The 23,799-nt window shown below is 45.9% G+C and overlaps 1 protein-coding gene across 1 annotated transcript in view; it reads right to left on the bottom strand.

Moving 5' to 3' along the window:
• The window catches only part of LOC142312137 (oocyte zinc finger protein XlCOF8.4-like), an 80,729-nt gene that overhangs the window by 44,795 nt on the left and 12,135 nt on the right, over positions 1-23,799 (bottom strand). Inside the window, exons 2-6 of the mRNA XM_075351030.1 lie at positions 5,568-5,717; positions 5,259-5,438; positions 5,062-5,185; positions 4,882-4,979; positions 4,598-4,688 (exon numbers count right to left, since the gene is read on the bottom strand). Coding sequence (XP_075207145.1) covers positions 4,598-4,688; positions 4,882-4,979; positions 5,062-5,185; positions 5,259-5,438; positions 5,568-5,645 — 571 coding nt within the window. The 5' untranslated portion in view covers positions 5,646-5,717. The remainder of the gene's footprint in view (positions 1-4,597; positions 4,689-4,881; positions 4,980-5,061; positions 5,186-5,258; positions 5,439-5,567; positions 5,718-23,799) is intronic.

Genomic DNA, 23,799 nt, shown 5'->3' with positions numbered 1-23,799 from the left:
ATCATTATCCCCCGGAGGATATGAATATATATATATTATTATAGTTGAGGGAGAATGGGTGAGGTATTCTTATAGCATATACTTTTTTGCACTTAGCCTTCATGTGATTTCATATGGATTGGGCTTTGTAGCATTGGATTTATGTATCCTTGTGGTGTGGAGGCTCATAAAATCTCTAAGTGCCGTTTTGGTAGTTGTACGCATGCGCACCCAGTGATGACGTGTTCCTTGCATCCATCCGCTGTATCTTGTGGGCGGCGCCGTTCGCCCGGTCATGTGATCACCGCGTGACCTGGTGGGCGTCGCTTGGCTTGTGACGCGGCGGTGGATGCAGTGGACCGTCGCTATGGACGCTCATGCGTCATCAGGATTACCATCGGCTGATTGGCTCCAGGATTCTTTTTATACCGGCACACTTTCTGGCATGACACCACCCCTGACGTAGGCATCCGCCGAAACGCACGTCCGTCGGGTGGGGTGGCGTCCAGTGTGTGCGGTGAGACAATCTGGTAAGCAATGTCAATATGTAGTTAGGCATGTCTGTATTTTTTCACTAATTGTCTCCCGCAGTGGGCTCTTATGGATCTCATTTATATACTGATATTGCTATGCACATGTGTTATGGCTATTGGCTACAAACTCTATTTGGTTTGAGATCCACACATTCGGGTTCCATCTGTTTTATGCTTGTGGTCCGCACTGGATTGTACACCCTCTTGTATGTTTGTCATATCTTGCACCAATAAACATCTTATTCACATAGGAAGTTTGATCGCTTTTTTTCTTCAGTTCTGATCTAGGGGAATATAGCCCAGAATATCGACCATACAGTGCAATGTATAGCATACAAGCATAAGTACAAATGAACACTGCAACCCCTGCAATACAAGCAGCATAGAAAAAACCTGTGCCTCAGCACCCCTGCTTTTCTGCTGCTGTAGTCTAGTCATTCTAGGCGAAAATAGCCCAGACTAGCGACTGTACAGTGCAGTGTATAGCATACAAGCATAACTACACATGAACGCTTCAGTACATGCAATACAAGCAGCATAGAAAGCCTGTGCCTTAGCACCCCTGCTTTCCTGCTGCTGATGTGTCGCCATCTAAGAGGGCATATAGCCAAAAATAGCGACCTATGCAGTGTATGCATAAAAATACAAATGGACAACTGCGGTATTTAATGGGGTCAGCACTTCAGGTGCCGCTTACCGCCCGCCTATAAGCGGGTGTGTGGTCGCCCCAGTCCTGTGCCTGGTTGCCCAGAGTCCGATCTCTCAGCTCGGATTGCAGTAATGGCTGCCGGCGTCCTTCTCCAGCTCGTGTGAGTAGGGGCGGGCCGTGGGCGTGCCCCCAAGTCAGAGCGGGAAACCGGCGTCCCACAGTGTCCAGTGAGAGGGCTGGAGCATGTAAATAAGGCTCCAGCCCTCGGCGCTGCTGATTGTACAGCGTCTCTCCCCTACCCTGATTGAAAGGGTGGGGGCGGGAACGAAGCGGAGCTAGGCCGCAAAAGCCGGGGACTGGATTTATAAGCGCCGCCGCCGTAAAAGCGCGGTCGGCGCTAAGTCCCCGGCGCACTACAAGTCCCAGCCGCGCCGCCGCTCCCGGAGCGTCCGGCGCGGTAGTTCCCTATACATAAAGTCACTCAGCTAGGCTGCAGTGACTGTAACCCTTTACTGTCCCCGGCGCACTAGCACACCCAGCAAGTCTGGAGTGTGCTGTGCCTGTGAGTACGGGGACACAGAGTACCTGAATGGTGCAGGGCCATGTCCCTGAACGGTACCCAGCTCCGTATCCAGCAGGTTCAATGGGTCTGTGGATGGAGCCCGGCCTCAGGGCTTTGGGGCCGGTAAGATCCCACTTCCTCAGAGCCCCTCAGGGGGATGTGGAAGGAAAACAGCATGTGGGCTCCAGCCTCCGTACCAGCAATAGGTACCTCAACCTTACAAACCACAAGCGGGGTGAGAAGGGAGCATGCTGGGGGCCCTATATGGGCCCTCTTTTCTTCCATCCGATATAGTCAGCAGCTACTGCTGACTAAACAGTGGAGCTATGCGTGGATGTCTGACCTCCTTCGCACAAAGCAGAAAACTGGTGAGCCAGTGATCCCACTGGGGGTGTATAGCCAGAAGGGGAGGGGCCTTACACTTTTTAGTGTAATGCTTTGTGTGGCCTCCGGAGGCAGTAGCTATACACCCAATCGTCTGGGTCTCCCAATGGAGCGCCGAAGAAATATGAAGTACCAGTACCTCATATGTCGGTAATGGGTTAAACAATTGAAAATAGTTGTGCATTCTGCCAATTTTCTTCTTTATGTCAAAAGGAGAGAATATGTCAAGTTATGGTTATTCACAGGTTGCACCGTACCCGGCTTTTATGCAAAAGATTGAAATATTAAAAATTCTAAATGTCTCAAGTAGGCGGCAGATCTATTGGGACAGCCAAGAAATTAGGGATTTAGGGATTTATTGGAACCGGTTATCACATTTGTTGCTAAGAGGATGAATATTGTTTTGTCATTTCAGGATCCAATACATCACAGTTATTATCTTTAAGGGGAATTATTTTTAAAGGACTGGATAACGTCTAATAATAATATTTTCTAACAGGTTAGGGCAAGTTACACTTCCAAATATAATAATTGCTGGGATAAGTGTAAGGAAAGAGTTTTGGAAATATGGGCAAGAATTATTGATTGAAGGGTTTTCTCTTTTTTTCTCTCTCTCCTCTAAATGGGTGGGTGTCAGAGTGTGTTTGGAAATAAAAAGGAGGAAAAAAAAATACAATTGTATAATATTTCTTGTGTCAATGTGTCTACTGTCTATACTGTGTTTCATCAAAAATAAGACAAGATATTTTTTTTTGTCCCAAAAAATACACTACGACTTATTTTCGGGACAGGATTTATTCACAGGGAAATACAGTTGGGGGAAAGTTTACCCCCCAAAATGCAGATCTCCCTTCCCAAAAGAATCCTACTTACCAGACCCTGGGTGTCTGTGTTGCTCCCAGATAGTCCTGCAATTTTCGGTAGATGCTTCCAGCCAGTATGCTCCATGCAGTCCTCCCTTCTGGCCAACACACATACATCAGAAAACACACACACACACACACACACACACAATCTGGTGATATCGATGCTTCCAGCCAGCAGAGGAACTTGGGATGCAGTGCAGTGGAGCGCAAGGACCTACAGAGGAAAGCATCGATGCGTGCCACCGCAGGTCCTCTATGCATTCCACCACACTGCGTTTTGTCAGCCAGAAGCAATTGGTATTGCCGGATGTGGTGAGTGTGAGATCCGGGGTGTGTGTTTGTGTGTGTGTGTGCAATCTGATGTGATAATTTTGGGGTCTTCTTTCTTCTCTCTTTTGGGGGTGTCTGCTTTCTATATACAGTGTGTCCACCCATATCCTGTCCACCGCCATTAACTTGAGAACGGCGGCAGCTATGGGCATAGAAGTGGTGCCTAGGTATAGCATATCAATATCTGGTCTCTGGACAGCACACTGTATCTTGCTGCACGTTGGGCAATATGGTAGGTAACACGTTTGCACAAGCATCTGTAATACATCGTCGTAGGTCCTGCAATGTTGGTGGAGGGGTCTCTTACACCTGCTGTTTGATGTGACCTCACAGAAAGAAGTCCAATGGGGTCAGGTCAGGTGAGCATGGAGGCCACTCCACGCAGCCACCATACCCAATGACTTGTAGGAAGGTCTCCATGAGGTATGGCTTCACATCCGCAGCCTTGTGAGTTTTACACGTTCTAATCACAGCATTTCTGTATGCAAGGTGTCGATTTGTATTGAATTGATGATGCCCTACAACTTTGTAATTCACTTTTTTTTCCTCTATCTCGTTCAGTTTTTGAGATAAAAATGCAAACTGTTGTTTTCCACAGGTGGTGCTATAGGTAGTTTCATTGCATAGCGCATAGATACTTTACTATATCTAGACACCACTTCTATGCTTATAGCTGCCGCCGTTCTCAAGTTAATATCGGTGGACAGGATATGGGTGGACACACTGTAGAAGTGTCCTGCAGGATTCTTTACCTTTTTTAGCTGCATGGACACTTCATTATTGAACCGTGAATAGGGCTTATTGTTGGGGTAGGGCTTATATTTACGCCTTGCTCCTAAAATGCCTGCTAGGGCTTATTTTTGGGGTAGGTACTATTTTCAGGGAACACGGTATTTGAGCATATAAATAAAAAGGACAAGTACTGGGGTCTCATTATAAAAGTAAGGCCCACCATACAAATTATAGTTTTCTTCACATGATTTTCTAAGTTGTCAGCATATTCTATTTACGCTGTAATTTGGCTTTGTAGTTTAGAGATATGGGAAGGTAAGGGTCAGCATCTTCTAATTCCAGAGAGTAGGGTGCATTCTCCGGGCTGTAAGCTCTTGCCGGAACAGATCTCACTCCAACAGAAGGACTTCCAATGTCCAAAGTAGTGAGGGTAGTTTGGGTTTAGCAGGAGAATGGTGACCGCATGATTGTGATATGGCCGGACTACACCGCAGATAAAACCAGACACAGACGGTGATTGAGAAGAATCTGTGACTTCTCTGCATTTAGCATTATTACTCACCTGGGCAGTTATCTGTAGGAATCTCCACTTTACACCACTCATCACCCATCACATATGTCTCTGTAATATTAATATGGGTCAGATCTTCACCCTGAAACAAATATTGTAAAAGTTACAGATGGAGAAGTCACATCTATGATCAGCTCTAATCCTGCCATCTCCACCGTTCTCATTACACAAGTATAAAACATATAATACTGGTGGATAAAACAAGACTGAGCACAAGACCTTCACAGCCGTCTGCACATCACAGGGATATTTCATGACACCTTCTCTCCATCTACCTGATGATCCTGAGGAACATTGGGATTTTCATGTTTACAGTCCTGTAGAAGAAGAGGACGGAGATATCTCTCTGGTGTTGTGCTCTCACTGGATATAACTGGAGGAAACACATACAGGGACTGAATTAATTCTTTAATACAAATAATTATAGGCAATGTGTATGTAGTCCTGTGTATTACCTGGTGATTTGAGGAGCTGGGGAACGTCTATCATGATGTCCTTGTACAGATCTTTGTGTCCTTCTAAATACTCCCACTCCTCCATGGAGAAATAGACAGCGACATCCTGACACCTTATAGGAACCTGACACATACAATGATATAGTCATCCCCCCATCCCTTCATAGCGTTACTGTATTATATCCCAGCAGTGTCACCTCTCCAGTCAGCAGCTCAATCATCTTGTAGGTGAGTTCTAGGATCTTCTGGTCATTGATGTCCTCATGTATCGGGGGGTGAGGTAGAGACTCTGTGATTTGGCTCAGGGTTCTTCCCCATCCCTCAGACACAGGGGCCTGACAGCGCTCACTAGATGTCTTCTTCACTACTTTGTATTCCTGGATATGGAGAGACACATTAATAAATCTCACTACAGACATTTCCAGAGTCCTCACCTCTCCAGTTCTGTCTATCTGTTATTCCCATAGATAAGAATGATGTAATGTGACGTCATCAGAATCTCTCACCTCTCCAGTAAGCCGGAAGAGGATCTCTAGGGTGAGGTGTAATATCCTCTCCACCATCTTGTCCCTTTCATTATCCATTCTTGACAGGTCAATCAGGAAAATTTTCTTATATGGAATATTTCCACTGACAGGATTCAGTGTTGTGGGAATCTGATTGGTAAGAAGATGGAAAATCAAACAAATCTCATATAATATACAAGCACTAGAGATAATAAGAGGAAATATATGAGATATAACAAGTACATTTTGTATTCTCGCCTCATATGGACTGGCATATAGTAATGAAAGACTTGCACGTTGTATGATCACACGAATTAATATTGTTGAAAAATTATCTGTTCCTGTGTACATGCAGTCTGTTGATTTAGCATTGTCTAGTACTACTATATATTTAAGCCCCCGTGACATTTAACGACTTTCCAGCAATCCCGACAAAGATGCGACCTGATAAGTATCACTGGTAAGTCGCTACGTGGTCGCTGGCGAGATGTCAAACAGTCAGATGTTCCCAACGATGAAGCAACGATACAGCGACCGTAGCGACCTGTATAACAATGTTGGCTGTACATGTCTGAGCTCTGAGTTGTCAACGAGGTCGTTGGTAAGACGTCAAAGACACCGATGCATCCTACCCAGCAGGACCACGACAATCAAAAAATGGTCCAGGCTATTCCGACACGACCAATGATCTCACAGCAGGGGCCTGGTCGCTGCTTTGTGTTCAACGTAGCGAGATCACTGGCGAGGTCATTGTTGCATCACAGAATCTGTGACTTAGCAGCAATCTCGCTATGTACACACCTTTACTGTGTGTGAACTGGAGCAGTGTCGCTCTGTAATTCATTTGCCAGCCTTTAATTGGGTCTTGCAGTTTACATGCTGTTGTAGTATTGTTTGCTGCACTATTATATGCAGTTACTTACCTGTAATATACTGGCTGTCTTTTGGAGGCTGTGTTGGTATGTTTTACTCTGTTCCCTTCTGGTGGCTTTTCCATCATAGCCACTATCACTTTTGTAATTTACTATAATAAATATTTTCCCTTTGCATATACTTTGTGGTCCTGTGGTATTTTTTCGGTTTCCCCCTTATGCACTGCATTTTGTTTATACTTTAGGGGTTACCTTCTCTTTTAGGTTTTGTATCTGTACTCTTTGAATCAGTTTTTGCCTTTTAGGAATAATTTTGTAGGTTTTGTTGTTGAATCAATTGAAGAAAATTAAAGATTTGAAGCACAAATATCAGTTTTAGGAATAAGATATATTAAAAAAAAAATGAACATAATATCTTATTAGTCCAAAATTATGGAGAGCTATAACACTATGTAACAAATTTGAATTTTTTTTTTGTTTGTCCTTGGGTACCAAAGCTGTTTTCCCAACCACTTATGACTAAAGTGAAAAGAAAATGGCAAAAATTCCCAAGAAAGTTTGCTTTTGTGGTCAGGACATTGATAATTTGAAATCTACAATATGTTTACTCGAACATTCGCAAAACGTGAAACGTTCTATAGACCGCTAATAGCTTCCAGAAATGTTTTCTTTGTTTTCTTTGCCTTTGTGACAGCCGGGATACCAATCAGCACCATAACAGAGGCCACACTGGCCACAGAGGACCGAGTTTTCTGTTGGGAAAAATAACGTGAAGTGGAAGCCATTTGTGGACCCATGGAAAGTGGTGATGCCACCCCTGCACAACAAGTTATGCCCGATAAAACAGTTTGTCACAGCTCTCGACAAAGAACCGTCAGCCTTCAAGTACCTACAAGATCTCTTTCCTAAGCTGTCTGAGGCAAAGGTAAAAGCTGGTATCTTTGTCGGACCACAAAACAAGCAGATTCTTTATAACGAAGAATTCATAAAGAAGCTCACTAGAAAAGAGAAAGCAGCTTGGAGCAGCTTTGCTGCAGTGGTGCATGGCTTCCTGAGCAATCACAAAGATGAGAGATATGTGCAACTGGTTCAGACGCTGATAAAGAACTTTGGAAACATGGAATGTAGGATGTCTCAAAGCACTTATCTTGGAGGCTCATCTTGACAAATTCAAGGAAAACATGGGGGCTTACTCAGAAGAGCAAGGCGAGCACTTTCATCAAGATATAAAGGACTATGAGCGACGCTACCAAGGACAGTATAACGAGAACATAATGGGAGACGCTATTTGGGGGTTGATTCGTGTAAGTGATTTGCAGTATAATCGTAAATAGACAAAAGCTACTCACTTCTAAACCACTCTTGCTTATCTTTGCCAATATTAATTATTTTGCTGATGTGTTTTCTGAGAAGCGTTCTCAAGAGTTGCCGCCCCATAGACCTTATGATTGTATCATAAGGTTGAAGCCAGGGGCAAAATTACCCAAGTGTACATAGTTACATAGTTACTAAGATTGAAAAAAGACCTAGGTCCATCTAGTTCAACCTTCCTCCACCAGTTCTACATTTGGTGACTAGATTATATAGATGTAGCGTATAATTTGTCGGGCCCTGAGAGATTAACTCTTAAAAAGTATATAACTGAGAATAAAGACACATCAGGCAATCTTCATCCCTGGTGGCTGCTAGTTTCTTCTTTGTTAAAAATAAGGATGGTGGACTGCGGCCATGCCTGGACAACAGTCTGATCGGTACCCCCTGTCACCCACTCCTGACTTAAGATTGCCAGTGCTAAATGGTTGTCTATACTAGATCTTAGTGGGGCCTATAATGTGATCCACGTCAGACAGGGGGATGAGTGGAAAATCGTGTTTAATATGCCAGAGGGGGACTTCGAAAATCTGGTGAAGCCATTAGGTCTGTAACGCTCACCGCTGGTGATGGTAAGGTGGCAAGCTGAAGTGGATCCAATGGATCTCAGGAGGATCCCAGGCTTAGCCTTTAGTGAGAGGGCCTTGCCTAACCACCCACTGCGAGGCAGACGCCAGGGACTAATCCCAAGGTAGTGACCAAAACTGTGGCGGCTCACCCCCAGGGCAGGGGCAGACACAGGTAAAGACTGGCAGAGTCCAATGACCAGAGGGGCAGAGTCACTAATACAGCAGGCGCAGATCGAACAGGTAAAGTAACTAGTGTAGACAGGGACCACCTGGGTGGCTGAGGCTGGTAGCATGACCAGAACAAACAGGTAGAGTAACCAGTGTAGACATAGACCACCTCGGTGGCTGAGGCTGGTAGCATGACCAGAACGAACAGGCAGAGTAACTAGTGTAGACAGTGACCACCTGGGTGGGTAAGGCTGGTAGCATGACCAGAAGGAACAGGCAGAGTAACTAGTGTACACAGGGACCACTGATGATGCCGACAGGGCTGGGGAACAGGAATAGGGGACCTTACAACTAGTTAGCTAAAGACAGACTACTAACTACCCACGTTTCTCAGGCATCTTCCCTAGTGGTAGAGTGCCTTAAGTACCCAGTGCCTCTCGGTGACAACCTCAGGGGCACTTCCAGGAAATGACTACTTGCTGACCCTTTAAGAGAAGAGCAGCTTTGCGCATGCACCCTAGACGCATCCCTAGGAGACCTGTGCAGCCTGCTCAGGCTCTGGGAGGAAGAAGCAGAGGATCACGAGGAAAGAAGGCAGCATGGCACGAGCAGGCCACAGCAGTGAGCAAAAGTTTGTCCCTGCCTGGGAGAGCAATGCAGGGACGCTGGCGCTACAGTGGCCCCACCTTACGCCCCCTAGTCACCAAGCCAGAAGGAAATCTCTTCTCTTAAGTTATGCCCTGAGAGTTGATGAGAGAAAAAATGGCTGGTGGAAGGGGTAGGCTGGATGGCCTTTGCTTAGAGGGCTTTCTCCGGGATATTCAAACGGTAATCTGTTTAAATTGCAGATTCTGACATTCCGTCCAATGGTTTCTCTGGTGTCTGGTATCAACAAAGGCAGACTCTCGCGTTGACCTGCTGTCTGCTGATTCATAGGCAAGCTAGCAAAAGTTAATCTCTGCTAGTCTGCTCTGCTTGCTCCTTTAATCACATGTTGTGGGAGACCTATTACACCTTCACCCCTCCAATTTATACTGTTGGAATCAGTCTACCCATGCCAGCAGTTTATTATGTGTTGGTCATTGAGGTGTGGTGCTCCAGACCCTCTCTGGTGAAAGTTTTGCTTAGCTGTGCTTTTTGCTTGGTGCAGATGTGGAGTGCACCTGTGACGCCCTGGCAAAACCAGGTAGTCACAGATGACTGTACCCCCCACCAAGGATACAGGAATCGCCTCCTCCTTGGGAATTAACACCACACATCCCACACATAGGAACACCAGCCACAAATCCAAGTCACCGCCCTCCATGACAACCGGGACACACCAGTGGGTGGGACCAGGCGGATGGGAACGCCCACCTAGGGGTCTTGAGGTGACAAGGGGTGGGAAATAGTTCAGTTGAGTTTTAGTTCAGTTCAGTGAAGTGAAGAGTTCAGTGGAGTCGGTGAGAGGAGGTGAAGTGCAGAGTGGTCATGGTTGGAGCCCTTGGACCACGGGAGGACCAACTAGGTGGCAGACGGCATTGTAGGGCCACAGGCGACAGAGATCCGGTCGCGGGATACCTGAAGTGGACCGGGGCAGGGTTGTAGCCCGCCGGTACCAACAACGGGAATCTGCTCCGGAGGTCATGCAGTCCGGCAGTCTGCCCGGCCGCAACAGAGATGACGGCGGCTCCGGCAGTCTGCCCGGCCGCAACAAAGATCACGGCGGCTCCGGCAGTCCGCCCGGCCGCAACGGAGATGACGACGGCTCCGGCAGTCCGCAACAGAGATGACGACGGCTCCGGCAGTACGCCCGGCCGCAACAGAAATGACAACAGCTCCGGCAGTCTGCCTGGCCGCAAGGGAGATAACAATGGCTCCGGCAGTGCGCCCGGCCTCACCGGAGGCGGAATCTGACCGGAAGCCTGTCCTGGCCGCGGTGCCAGCCGCTCCCAAATACCCCGACTTGGCTGTGGGGAAGCCGGAGCGTACCTGCTGAGAGGCGGAGCAGGCTGTTGAGCACTGGGGCCAACGGCAGTACGACAGGCCGGTCGTAGCCAGTGCCGAGGGCATCCGAGTGGGCCTGGCTCCCGAGCAGGAGGCGGAGCACGGAACCCGTGCCCTGTATTGGGAGCGGCAGCAACGGCAGCTGCACCAGGAGATTGCCGCTCGTGAGAAGCGTAAGGCTGAGGTGCTGGCCCGCACCTACAAAGAGAAGGACTACCTACAGCAAGCCACTTTCCAGGTCCGGAGCCTGACATACCGAGGACAGGTCCGTTACTTTGACCCCCAGAAAGGATGGGGTTTCATTTACGAGCCGGGACTAAACTCAGAGATATTTGTGTCCCGGAGGGATGTGGCCCCTCAACTGCCAACCGGCCACCCAGACCGAGATCTGGAACCCGGGGATATGGTAAGCTACACCCGAAATTGCGGAGAGCGAGGGTGGTTTGCCCTAGATGTTAAAAAGTGGGTCGCGGTGGATGAGACACCATGCCTCGCCTCCCACCGTCACCTTCATGAAAAGAAGTGAGGTAGCAGTTCCCGGCTACCTTTTCCTACAGTTGTTTTGAAAAAAGGTTTACCCCGGTTGACAGTTAAACAAGGACCATGGTGTCAGGACTGGCGACATCACCCCAAAAACTTTCTTGGATCTTGTACATAACCCCCCATCTACCTTCTTGTTACTCACCGCCAGGAGGCGGCACCCTCTGGAGAGGTCGGTTGGAGGAAGGGACTGCGGTGGAGTCGGCCAAGGCCCAGTCACCATGGAAACCGGTGACTACCCTCCAGGCCAAAGGGTTCCGGTCCATGGGACCCTTTGGGGTGATACAGGGTGCGGAATTTGACCCGGAGACCAGGTGTGACACCTGACTAGCAGTGGCACCAAGGGAGGGTATAGGTGTTTTGGGTGGCGGGAAAAAGGGTAGATGGTAACCAATTCCGTAACGTTCAAGCTATGTGCCTCCCATAAAGGGAAGAAATGTACTAATGTTGACTGTTAAAATGTTATTCTTGTTTTTACCTTTTTTTTAGATGCTGAAAAATAAACACCAGTGCTGGACAGCCCGAGAACGGGCAGTGTTTTACCAAGGGAGAGTGTGACGCCCTGGCAAAACCAGGTAGTCACAGATGACTGTACCCCCCACCAAGGGTACAGGAATCGCCTCCTCCTTGGGAATTAACACCACACATCCCACACATAGGAACACCAGCCACAAATCCTAGTCACCCCCCTCCATGACAGCCGGGACACACCAGTGGGTGGGACAAGGCGGATGGGAATGCCCACCTAGGGATCTTGAGGTGACAAGAGGTGGGAACCAGTTCAGTTGAGTTCAGTTGAGTTTTAGTTCAGTTCAGTGAAGTGGAGAGTTCAGTGGAGTCGGTGAGAGGAGCTGAAGTGCAGAGTGGTCAGGGTTGGAGCCCTTGGACCACGGGAGGAGCGACTAGGTGGCAGACAGCATTGTAGGGCCACAGGTGACGGAGATCCGGTCGCGGGAGACCTGAAGTGGACCGGAGCAGGGTTGTAGCCCGCCGGTACCGACAACGGGAGTCCGATCCGGAGGCCATGCACAGGCGGGGTACATGGACCCTAGTACAAGGCAAGCTTCAAGCCCCTTGTTAATTGACCAGCGGGACAAGGTACCAGGCCTTGTTCCCGAAGAGAGAAGCCCAGATAGAGCAGACCGGCAGCCCAACGCGGGGGATAGGGTGTCCGCTAAGAACACATTAAAATCCCACGGGTCAGAGTTTGCGGGCAATGGCTCCCTCTGCGTACCAAGCTGCAGGGGAGTGGATTTCTCCCGTTCCAAGTGGGTTTAATCAACGCACAGTAAGACACAAGTGCAGAAGGAAGGGTCCCTACCTTGCCAACCCATGTGCAGGACTAGCACACCCCTCCAGAGGCAACCGGCATCCAGCCTTGGTTTACAATACAGACTCTGTGTAAATCATTCCTAATTAGTTCACCGGTGTCATCTGGTCCAGCGTGCAGACGGCGCCCCAGCACTGCTCCCTACCTACACCTAGGCCCCGGGACTACACCTCCCCTACTCGTGGAGGGGATACCACCTTGCTGTCCCCACACCATTGGTCCCGGACGCCAGCCCTGAGAAGCAGCGGCGGTGCCACCATCCCATCACCTAAACCCACGGGTGGCGTCACAGACAATCTCCCCTGTAAATACCCACCCCCCTTTTTCACTGTTGCGAGGACGGGCGGTTGCATGAGCCCCGGGTCCGGTCACCACTCGAGACCCAGACACGATCCCGGATCGAGCACCACTTGAGCAGCCCTGTTGCGCAGCGGAGGCGACACCCATCCGCGACAATACCCCTGTTGTTTTGTACTTCCTTCTTTCTCTTGTTTTCCTCCTGAATCTCTTATTGTCTTATTCTGTGTGTGTTTGTGCTGTGAGACAGTTTTTTATTTTTCCCTTGTCTGCCAGACTCTCTCTGGTGAAAGTTGTGCTTAGTTGTGCCTCTGGAAGCTACCCGATTTTTTGGTCCAGGGAAACAACTTTCACCCAGATTCAACTAGACTGCACCTGATGGCATGAAGATTATCCAGGAAAATTTAGAGGCCAATGGTCTTCCAAAACTGGTTATAACCACTCTCTCCGCAGCTACAAAGACAGCAACTCTAAAGGTTTATGCAAGCATATGGAGAATCTATAAAGCATGGTGTTTGTCAGAAAAAGCAGATTAAAAAAAATCTGGAGCCTCAGTATTACAGTTCCTTCAAGCAGGATTTGATAAGGGATTGACGCTCAACACTCTCAAGATTAATGCTCACTTAGATGGCTCATTTGCAAAGCATCAAATGATTAACAAATCAAAAATCTAAGGTCTCCCTTCATGGCTTCAGTTCCTGTCACGCTAGATATGTGGAAGTCACAAAGCGAATGGCGAAAGGGGAGGGAAAGCTTGTGCCTAGGGATGGGGGAGATGTTGGCCCCTGACCAAGCCTGCCGCTGGGCTCTGGCTTCCTTCACCACCCTAGATAGGTTCTGCACCTATGCACTGGGTTTGATACCTGACTCTGGCTGAAAGTGTAGTAGGCCTTAGGTAGGGAGTGCATGGCATGAGTGCTTAGTTAATCCACTAAGCACTAAAGAAGACATAGGGATAACAAACATGGGAAGTGAACTAACAACTTATTTCCAGATCACTCAGGGAGAGGAACTGCAACAACCACAAAGAATCTCCAGATGTATGCAAGCTGACTGCTTGCACTAAAGATTTGTTAAGGGTATAAGAGCTATCACCTGCACCGAGTAATAGGAAGTGAAGGTATATAATGACACCAAGGGGATTACTGATGAAAATCAGCTGGAAGGCTGAAACTTCCACAGGGTCCTAACGGATAAGTGATGAAAAGCAAGCAGAAATAATAGACGGTCAGGGAGCAGTTTGCACAGCTAAAGTATGTGACATTCTATAGCTGGACACCACAGGGCTGTCTGTCACCCGTGGCACATCTGTGACAGTTCCCTTATGGGATCTAACATTGATTCTTAAAGTTATACACACCGAGTCTGATTAAATTTCTCAGAACAATGAAGCTATAGAAATAACTGATTAAAATATTATTTTTTATTCGAATATTATTAAAATTCTTACAAGTATAAAATTTCACTCACCCTCCGATGAAGAAAAGGCTAAATATATGTTGGGGTGACGGGACCTGGAGAGAGTCATGTAAGTATTGTGCATGGTGTCATGCTATTCATGTCTCCTATGATTAATTAGTGAACATGGCCGGGTCCGTCACTTGAAATAGGGAGTAACATACACCTAGCACACCTTACAAAACTAACAACAGGCTTTTAATTATCAGTGATCAGAGCACTGCACTTGGCACTTTCTGGTAGCATTTAAGGCTACAACATAGGGCCTGTTTTACATGGGTGTTATATACTAATACATGGTTTAAAGTGCTTTAGACTGCATGATTTAATTATTTGTATATTTGGGGTTTTAAAAGATTTCTATAAATATAAAACTAATATAATGCACTTTGCAAACTATGTTTTGATATTGTGTGTGTATATATATATATATATTTATTTTTTTAATTACCCCATGTCATTACTATGAATTTGCCCTTATATAATTATTTGCTTTAGTACCAGTATTTATAGATCAGTTATATATTTAATAATATATCTTTTATATGTATATTTATATATGTTTTTACTATAAAATATATATTTTTCTACTCTAAAAATATTCTTTTATTTTGCCTTTGACTCACATCTATGTCTCTGTATTTATGTGGAATTCTGATTGAAATTTTATACTTGTAAGAATTGTAATAATATTCGAATAAAAATTAATATTTTAATATTCAGCAAAAACTGTGGAAAGAAAGCGCACATAGGGTTTTAACCGATAGATATAGGTGCAGGGAATAGGACAGGTACTCACCTGCTTCAGTTGTGGCAGGCACAACTCCTTGTCAGCATGGAATAAATGAATACAAAAGTGGTCAGCTGCAGCCCCGATGTTGCAACAAGATGGGGGATGATCAAAAGAAATCGGGTTAAATGTTGCGCTAAAAACTACAATCCAAAGATATATCGTGAATTCCTTTTCTTTATTTTCACAGGTCAACGCGTTTCAAAGGCATCTCCGCCTTCTTCATCAGAACAAAAGTCAGAAAGGAATAGCATAGCCTATGGTTATGCCTTTGAAACGCGTTGACCTGTGAAAATAAAGAAAAGGAATCACGATATATCTTTGGATTGTGATTTTTAGCGCAGCATTTAACCCGATTTCTTTTGATCATCCCCCATCTTATTTTAATATTCAGTTATTTCCATAGCTTCATTGTTCTGAGAAATGTAATCAGACTCGGTGTGTATTGTTATATTATGAAGCTTTTCCACTTAGTGGGGAAATAGCACTAATACGGGCATTTTTTTATTAAATAGATTCTTAAAGACCTACAATGCCCCCCACTTTGAACCAGCGGAGCAGGCATCTATTAAACATCTCTCTTGGAAAGCTTTATTTTTTGGTGGCAATTACAATGGCCAATGAGTTAGGGGAGTACCTAGCATTATCATCCAGTGAACGATACCTACATATTGTTGGAGATCACGTGGCCCTGAGACCCATGCTTTGCTTTTTTCAGAAAGTAGGTTCCTCTTTCAAATTCAACCAGGAAATAATCCTGACGGTGCGGGGTCCTAATCCTCAAAATGATGAAGAGAGAGTCTGTTTCTTCAATTTGGAGGGCAGAAGCTCAGGAGACAAGCTATCAAAAGCACCTTAGCAAGGTAGATCAAGCGTCTCATGTGTGATACTTTACCTGTTAAATCATCAGGAACTACCACTTCCAGTCAGAATCCATAACACTCGGGTTACCTCCGCATCTTGGGCTGAGTTGGCGCACGTACAGTACAGACCAAAGGTTTGGACACACCTCATTCAAAGAGTTTTCTTTATTTTCATGACTCTAAAAATTGTAGATTCACATTGAAGACATCAAAACTATGAATGAAAACATGTGGAATGAAATACTTAAAAAAGTGTGAAACAACTGAAAATCTGTCTTATATTCTAGGTTCTTCAAAATAGCCACCTTTTGCTTCAAGAGGTAGTCACCTTAAATGGTCTTCCAACAGTCTTGAAGGAGTTCCCAGAGATGCTTAGCACTTGTTGGCCCTTTTGCCTTCACTCTGCGGTCGAGCTCACCCCAAACCATCTCGATTGGGTTCAGGTCTGGTGACTGTGGAGGCCAGGTCATCTGGTGTCGCCTCCCATCACTCTCCTTCTTAGTCAAATAGCCCTTACACAGCCTGGAGGTGTGTTTGGGGTCATTGTCCTGTTGAAAAATAAATGATGGTCCAACTAAACGCAAACCGGATGGAATAGCATGCTGCTGCAAGATGCTGTGGTAGCCATGCTGGTTCAGTATGCCTTCAATTTTGAATAAATCCCCAATAGTGTCATCAGCAAAGCACCCCCACACCGTCACACCTCCTCCTCCATGCTTCACGGTGGGAACCAGGCATGTAGAGTCCATCCGGTCCCCTTTTCTACAAAGACACGGTGGTTGGATCCAAAGATCTCAAATTTGGACTCATCAGACCAAAGCACAGATTTCCACTGGTTTATTGTTCATTCCTTGTGTTCTTTAGCCCAAACAAGTCTCTTCTGCTTGTTGCCTGTCCTTAGCAGTGGTTTCCTAGCAGCTATTTTACCATGAAGGCCTGCTGCACAAAGTATCCTCTTAATAGTTGTTCTAGAGATGAGAAGGTGTGTCCAAACGTTTGGTCTGTACTGTACGTCTGGGTCACATCTGCAGGGCTGCGACCTGGTCGTCATTATCCACATTCATGAAGCACTACCGTGTAAACATCTCTGCTACAGATGGTTCAGCCCTTGGCAAAAAAGTGCTAGAGCAAGCCGCACAGTCCTATTCCCAACCCTAAGGATTTATAAGTCACCTATTGCTTGTCAGTTCCCTGGAAAATCTAAAATGTATTTACCTAAAATTTTCATGTCCTGGCGTCTGTAGGCAGCACAAATTTCCCACCCTATGATAATTAAATTCACTATTGCTGCAAAACATGGTGTGGGGTCTGCTTACTCCCTTTTTTGTAGATGAGGGAGTGTCTACTTAATTATTGATCATGTCTTAAGGCCCAGTCACACACAACGACTTACCAGCGATCCCGAAAACGATGTGACCTGATAGGGATCGCAGGTAAGTCACTGGGAGGTCGCTGGTGAGATGTCACACAGTCAGATCTTACCAACGATGCAGGAACAATACAGGTCGCAGTAGTGACCTGTATAACGATCTCAGCAGTCACTGTGACCCTGTCACACAGTGTCAAACACAGAGATGTGTCCTGCCCAGGAGGACATCGCCTTTGAAGAAAATGGCCTGGACCATTCTGCAAGGACTAGAGATCTCACAGCAGGGGCCTGATCGCTGGTAGGTGTCACACATAACAAGATCACTAACGGGATCGCTACTGTGTCACAGAAACCGTGACTCAGCTGCAATCTCGTTAGCGATCTCGTTATGTGTGATGGTACCTTTATTGCTAATTAACCTATCTTCTACACCAACTAGGGATAAGGTGTTAACCCATTGTGTGCTAAATGTTAAGACTATGCATGCTCAAGTGTTCCGACTAGTATGCACCAACATTGGGAATATGTAGAAGAGACCTGGGATCAGATTTCAGTCACGACATGTTTGAATCCGTAACAATGCAGTGACATGACAAGAATCTGCATAACTAATCAAATGCTAAAGAGTTGGCAGTCAAATTTATGTATGAGATAGCCAAGATGATCGTTTATAAAATGAAAGTCGTCTCACGCTCAAAGCTGTAGTGGATGGGGAGATATGGAGCCTGAAAGTCAAAAGTTCAAAACATTGTTACCCTTTTGCTTGTTGTTAGTTATACAGTGCTGGCCAAAAGTATTGGTACCCCTACAATTCTGTCAGATAATACTCAGTTTCTTCTTGAAAATGATTGCAATCACAAATTCTTTGGTATTATTATCTTCATTTATTTTGCTTGCAATGAAAAAACACAAAAGAGAATGAAACAAAAATCAAATCATTGATCATTTCACACAAAACTCCAAAAATGGGCCAGGCAAAAGTATTGGCACCCTTAGCCTAATACTTGGTTGCACAACCTTTAGCCAAAATAACTGCGAACAACCGCTTCCGGTAACCATCAATGAGTTTCTTACAATGCTCTGCTGGAATTTTAGACCATTCTTCTTTGGCAAACTGCTCCAGGTCCCTGAGATTTGAAGGGTGCCTTCTCCAAACTGCCATTTTCAGATCTCTCCACAGGTGTTTTATGGGATTCAGGTCTGGACTCATTGCTGGCCACTTTAGTAGTCTCCAGTGCTTTCTATCAAACCATTTTCTAGTGCTTTTTGAAGTGTGTTTTGGGTCATTGTCCTGCTGGAAGACCCATGACCTCTGAGGGAGACCCAGCTTTCTCACACTGGGTCCTACATTATTCTGCAAAATTTGTTGGTAGTCTTCAGACTTCATAATGCCATGCACACGGTCAAGACGTCCAGTGCCAGAGGAAGCAAAGCAACCACAAAACATCAGGGACCTCCGCCATGTTTGACTGTAGGGACCGTGTTCTTTTCTTTGAATGCCTCTTTTTTTTTTCCCTGTAAACTCTATGTTGATGGCTTTTCCCAAAAAGCTCTACTTTTGTCTCATCTGACCAGAGAACATTCTTCCAAAACGTTTTAGGCTTTCTCAGGTAAGTTTTGGCAAACTCCAGCCTGGCTTTTTTATGTCTCGGGGTAAGAGGTGGGGTCTTCCTGGGTATCCTACCATACAGTCCCTTTGCATTCAGACGCCGACGGATAGTGCGGGTTGACACTGTTGTACCCTCGGACTGCAGGGCAGCTTGAACTTGTTTGGATGTTAGTCGAGGTTCTTTATCCACCATCCGCACAATCTTGTGTTGAAATCTCTCAATTTTTCTTTTCCTTCCACATCTAGGGAAGTTAGCCACAGTGCCATGGGCTTTAAACTTCTTGATGATACTGCGCACCGTAGACACAGGAACTTTCAGGTCTTTGGAGATGGACTTGTAGCCTTGAGATTGCTCATGCTTCCTCACAATTTGGATTCTCAAGTCCTCAGACAGTTCTTTGGTCTTCTTTCTTTTCTCCGTGCTCAATGTGGTACACACAAGGACACAGGACAGAGGTTGAGTCAACTTTAATCCATGTCAACTGGCTGCAAGTGTGATTTAGTTATTGCCAACACCTGTTAGGTGCTACAGGTAAGTTACAGGTGCTGTTAATTACACAAATTAGAGAAGCATCACATGATTTTTCAAACAGTGTTAATACTTTTGTCCACCCCCTTTTTTATGTTTGGTGTGGAATTATATCCAATTTGGCTTTTTGACATATATTTTTGTTTCTTCATTGAAGACAAATTAAATGAAGATAATAATACCAAAGAATGTGATTGCAATCATTTTCAGGAAGAAACTGAGTATTCTCTGAAGGAATTTCAGGGGTGCCAATACTTTTGGCCAGCACTGTATGTATTCTATGGTTATTCCGTGTCTAAGACGGGTGCATTATACTATTTGGAGTTATATGGTGGCTGCATACTACTATAACCTCCAGAGCTCTATGTCCCTTGCACCCCAGGGCTGTACAGGTGTATCTCAATAAATTAGAATATTATATAAGTCCAAATGAAAAAAGATTTTAAACTCAGAAATGTTGGCTCCTACTGAAAAGTCTGTACAGTAAATGCACTCAATACTTGGTCGGGGCTCCTTTTGCATGATTTACTGCATCAATGCGGTGTGGCATGGAGGCGATCAGCCTGTGACACTGCTGAGGGGTTATGGGAGCCCAGGTTGCTTTGATAGTAGCCTTCAGCTCATCTGCATTGTTGGGTCTGGCATCTGTCATCTTCCTCTTGACAATATCCCATAGATTCTCTATGGGGTTTAGGTCAGGCGAGTTTGCTGGCCAATCAAGCACAGTGATACTGTGGTTATTAAACTAGATATTGGTACTTTTGGCAGTGTGGAAAGGTGCCAAGTCCTGCTGGATAATGAAATTTCCATCTTCAAAAAGCTTGTTGGCAGAGGGAAGCATGAAATGCTCAAAAATTTCCTGGTAGACGGTTGCGCTGACTTTAGTCTTGAAAAAACAGAGTGGACCTACACCAGCAGATGACATGGCTCTCCAAACCATCTCTGATTGTAGAAACTTCACACTAGACCTCAAGCAGCTTGGATTGTGGCCTCTCCACTCTTTCTCCAGACTCTGGGACCTTGATATCCAAGTGAAATGCAAAATTTACTTTCATGTGAAAACATCACCTTGGACCACCGAGGAACAGTCCAGTTATTTTTCTCCTTGGCCCAGGTAAGACGCTTCTGGCGTTGTCTATTGGTCATGAGTGGCTTGACACATGGATTGCGAATCCTTGTGAATCTCCCCCAAATGTTTGACTCGCATTTCGTAACAATTCTATCAAGGCTGCAGTTATCCCGGTTGCTTGTGCACCTTTTTCTACCACACTTTTTCCTTCCAATCAACTTTCCATTAAGGTGCTTGGATATAGCACTCTGAACAGCCAGCTTCTTTAGCAAATGTCATTTTGCAGCTTACCCTCCTTGTGGAGTGTGTCAATGACATCTGCATGTGTCTGGACATCTGTCAAGTTAGTTGTTTTCCCCATGATTGTGTAGCCTATTGAACCAGACTAAGGGACCATTTTAAATGCTTAGGACGTCTTTGCAGGTGTTTTGTGGTAATTATTCCAATTTTCTGAAATAATGACCTTTGGGTTTTCATTGGCTGTAAGCCATAATCAACAACATTAACAGCAATAAGCACTTGAAATAGATCACTCTGTTTGTAATGACTCTATATAATATATAGGAATAGATCCCTCTGTGTGTAATGACTATATCATATATGTATTTCCCTTTTTGTATTGAATTACTGAAATAAATTAACTTTTTGATTATATTCTAATTTATTGAGATGCATCTGTATGTCCCCTCCACACCAGTGCTATATGCGCTCCCAGAGCTGTATGTCCCCTCAATCCAGAGCCTAATGCCCCCCTCTAGAGCTGTATGCCCTCTAGTAATGTGTTTGGCTATGTTCACATAGTGCATCAAATATGCAGCGTTTTTGGCCCAAAAAAAACCGCACCAAAAATGTATGCCTTTTTTTGCCCAATGCGTTTTTTAAGTCAATCTATTGACTGGAAGGGCTCAAAAACGCTGGAAAAACGCAAAAAGAATTGACATGCTGCATCTTCAAAAACGCAGCCAAGATGCAGACAAACAAAGATGGCCAGTGTGGACAGCAAAATAGAAATCTCAGACTTTGCTGGGGGAAGGAAATGCATGTATTTAGGTGCATCTTTGTGACCTCAAAAACGCACCAAAAATGCAATAAAAATGTACTGTGTGAACATAGCTTAGTCCTCAGCCTGTCTTGTGATGTATATATACAGCAGTGTCAGTGTGCTCTGTGTGCAGCCATGTCTGTTAGTGATGGCCACCAATCAGCGCGGCACAGCCACATGGGAGGAGCTGGACGGGAGACAAGCGGGGAGGTGAGGAGGCTGCTGCCGGCTTTCCCATATTAATACCTCTAATGTGTCTGTGTGTGCATGTGTGATGTTTATCTATGTACAGTACAGACCAAAAGTTTGGACACACCTTCTCATTCAAAGAGTTTTCTTTAATTTTATGACTGAAAATTGTAGATTCATATTGAAGGCATCAAAACTATGAATTGACACATGTGGAATGAAATACTTAAAATAAAGTGTGAAACAACTGAAAATATGCCTTATATTCTAGGTTCTTCAAAGTAGGCACCTTCTGCTTTGATTGCTCCTTTTCACACTCTTGGCATTCTCTTGATTAGTTTAAAGGGAACCTGTTAGCAGAAATTTCACACTAAACCTAAAAGATTCCCCCTCTGCAGCTCCTGGGCTGCATTCTGGAAAGGTTCCTGTTGCTATTGTGCCCCCTTTGAGACCTAAATAAAGACTTTATAAAGTCTTACCTTTTTGTATGCTAATCTTTTTTTATGGACACGGGGGAGGGCTGTCTTGTGTCTGTTAGTCGCCCTCCTGCTGCTTTACGCCGTCCCCCATCGCTCATTTACATACCTGAGGCTGCCGTCCAGTGCTCCCGAGGTCTCGCGCATGCCCAGTGCCACTCTCGCGGGAGTGAGCACTGTGCACAGTGTGACCGCTGGTGACGTGTTTGCGCAGGCATGAGATTATGACTAATTTAACTAAGAAGGAGAGTGATGGGGTGCTACGCCAGATGACCTGGTGTCCACAGTCACCAGATCGGAACCCAATCGAGATGGTTTGGGGTGAGCTGGACCGCAGAGTGAAGGCAAAAGGGCCAACTAGTGCTAAGCATCTCTGGGTACTCCTTCAAGACTGTTGGAAAACCATTTCCGGTGACTACCTCTTGAAGTTCATCAAGAGAATGCCAAGAGTGTGCAAAGCAGTACCGTATTTTTCAGACTATAAGACGCACTTTCCCCCCCCCAAATGTTGGGGGAAAGTGGGGGGTGCGTCTTATAGTCTGAATGCGGGGAATGAAGGTGGTGCGGTGGAGCGGGTCATCGGGGGCATGAGCAGCCTGCCATGACCACGTGGGCCCGCTCATTTCATATGCACGCCCATCCTCCGACCCATCTCTCAGTGCTGAAGCCGGCGCTGACAGGTGGGTGGGGTGTTGGGCGGGGGATGCGTGCATAGTAAACAGCCGGCCCGCATGATCACCCCTGGCAACTACAGCCTGGAGTGATCATGTGCGGCTGTATTCACTATCCCCAGTGCATCATCATCAGCGCGGGGTGCAGTGAATCAGTACACTCACCGACAACGATCCCTGCAGCACCGCGGTCTCCTCCTGTCTGTGCCGGCCGCAGCTGTTTGTGGAGACTAGCGGTGGACACAGGGATGACGTCATCGCTGTGCACACATGTCCACACGCAGCTGCGGCCGGCACAGACAGGAGGACATCGCGATGCTGCAGGGAGCGTGGCCGGCTCCACACAGGTAAGCGGCGCTGCTGCTGGCACTGACGGGAGGAGGAGCGATGCTGCTTGGAGCGAGGAAAGGTGAGTATAAACGTTTATTTTTTTTTGTGTGCCACAGGATGCGGCCATATTGCAGGATAGGAGTATATAGCAGGATGACGGCATATAGCAGAATGGGTATATATACCATGATGGGGGCATATTATGAGCAGAATGGGAGTATATAGCAGGGTGGGGGTATATAGCAGGATGGGAGCACAAAGCAGGATGGGGGTATATAGCAGGATGGGGGTATATAGGAGGATGTGGCCATACACCAAGATGGGGTATATAGCAGGATGCGGCCATATGCCAGGATGGGGTATATAGCAGGATGGGAGCACATACCAGGATGGCAGTATATACCAGGATGGCGGTATATAGCAGGATGGCAGTATATAGCAGGATGAGGGACATACAAGGCAGGAGGATCATTACCAGGATGGGGTACCTGAGTTAGAGAATTTGGGGAGATTACCCCCATAACAGTGTCAGCAGCAGATCCTCACCCCATAACAGTGTCATGACCACATTTTTTGCTTAAAATTTTATTTTCCTCCTCTAAAACCAGGGTGTGTCTTATAGTCCGAAAAATACGGTAATCAAAGCAAAAGGTGGCTACTTTGAAGAAACTAGAATATAACACATATTTTCAGTTTTTTCACAC

The sequence above is a fragment of the Anomaloglossus baeobatrachus genome, chromosome 5 (assembly GCF_048569485.1).
Source record: "Anomaloglossus baeobatrachus isolate aAnoBae1 chromosome 5, aAnoBae1.hap1, whole genome shotgun sequence".
Lineage (NCBI taxonomy): Eukaryota > Metazoa > Chordata > Amphibia > Anura > Aromobatidae > Anomaloglossus > Anomaloglossus baeobatrachus.
The sequence above is the reverse complement of the archived record's forward strand: the minus strand, read 5'-3'. Positions and strand labels throughout refer to the sequence as shown.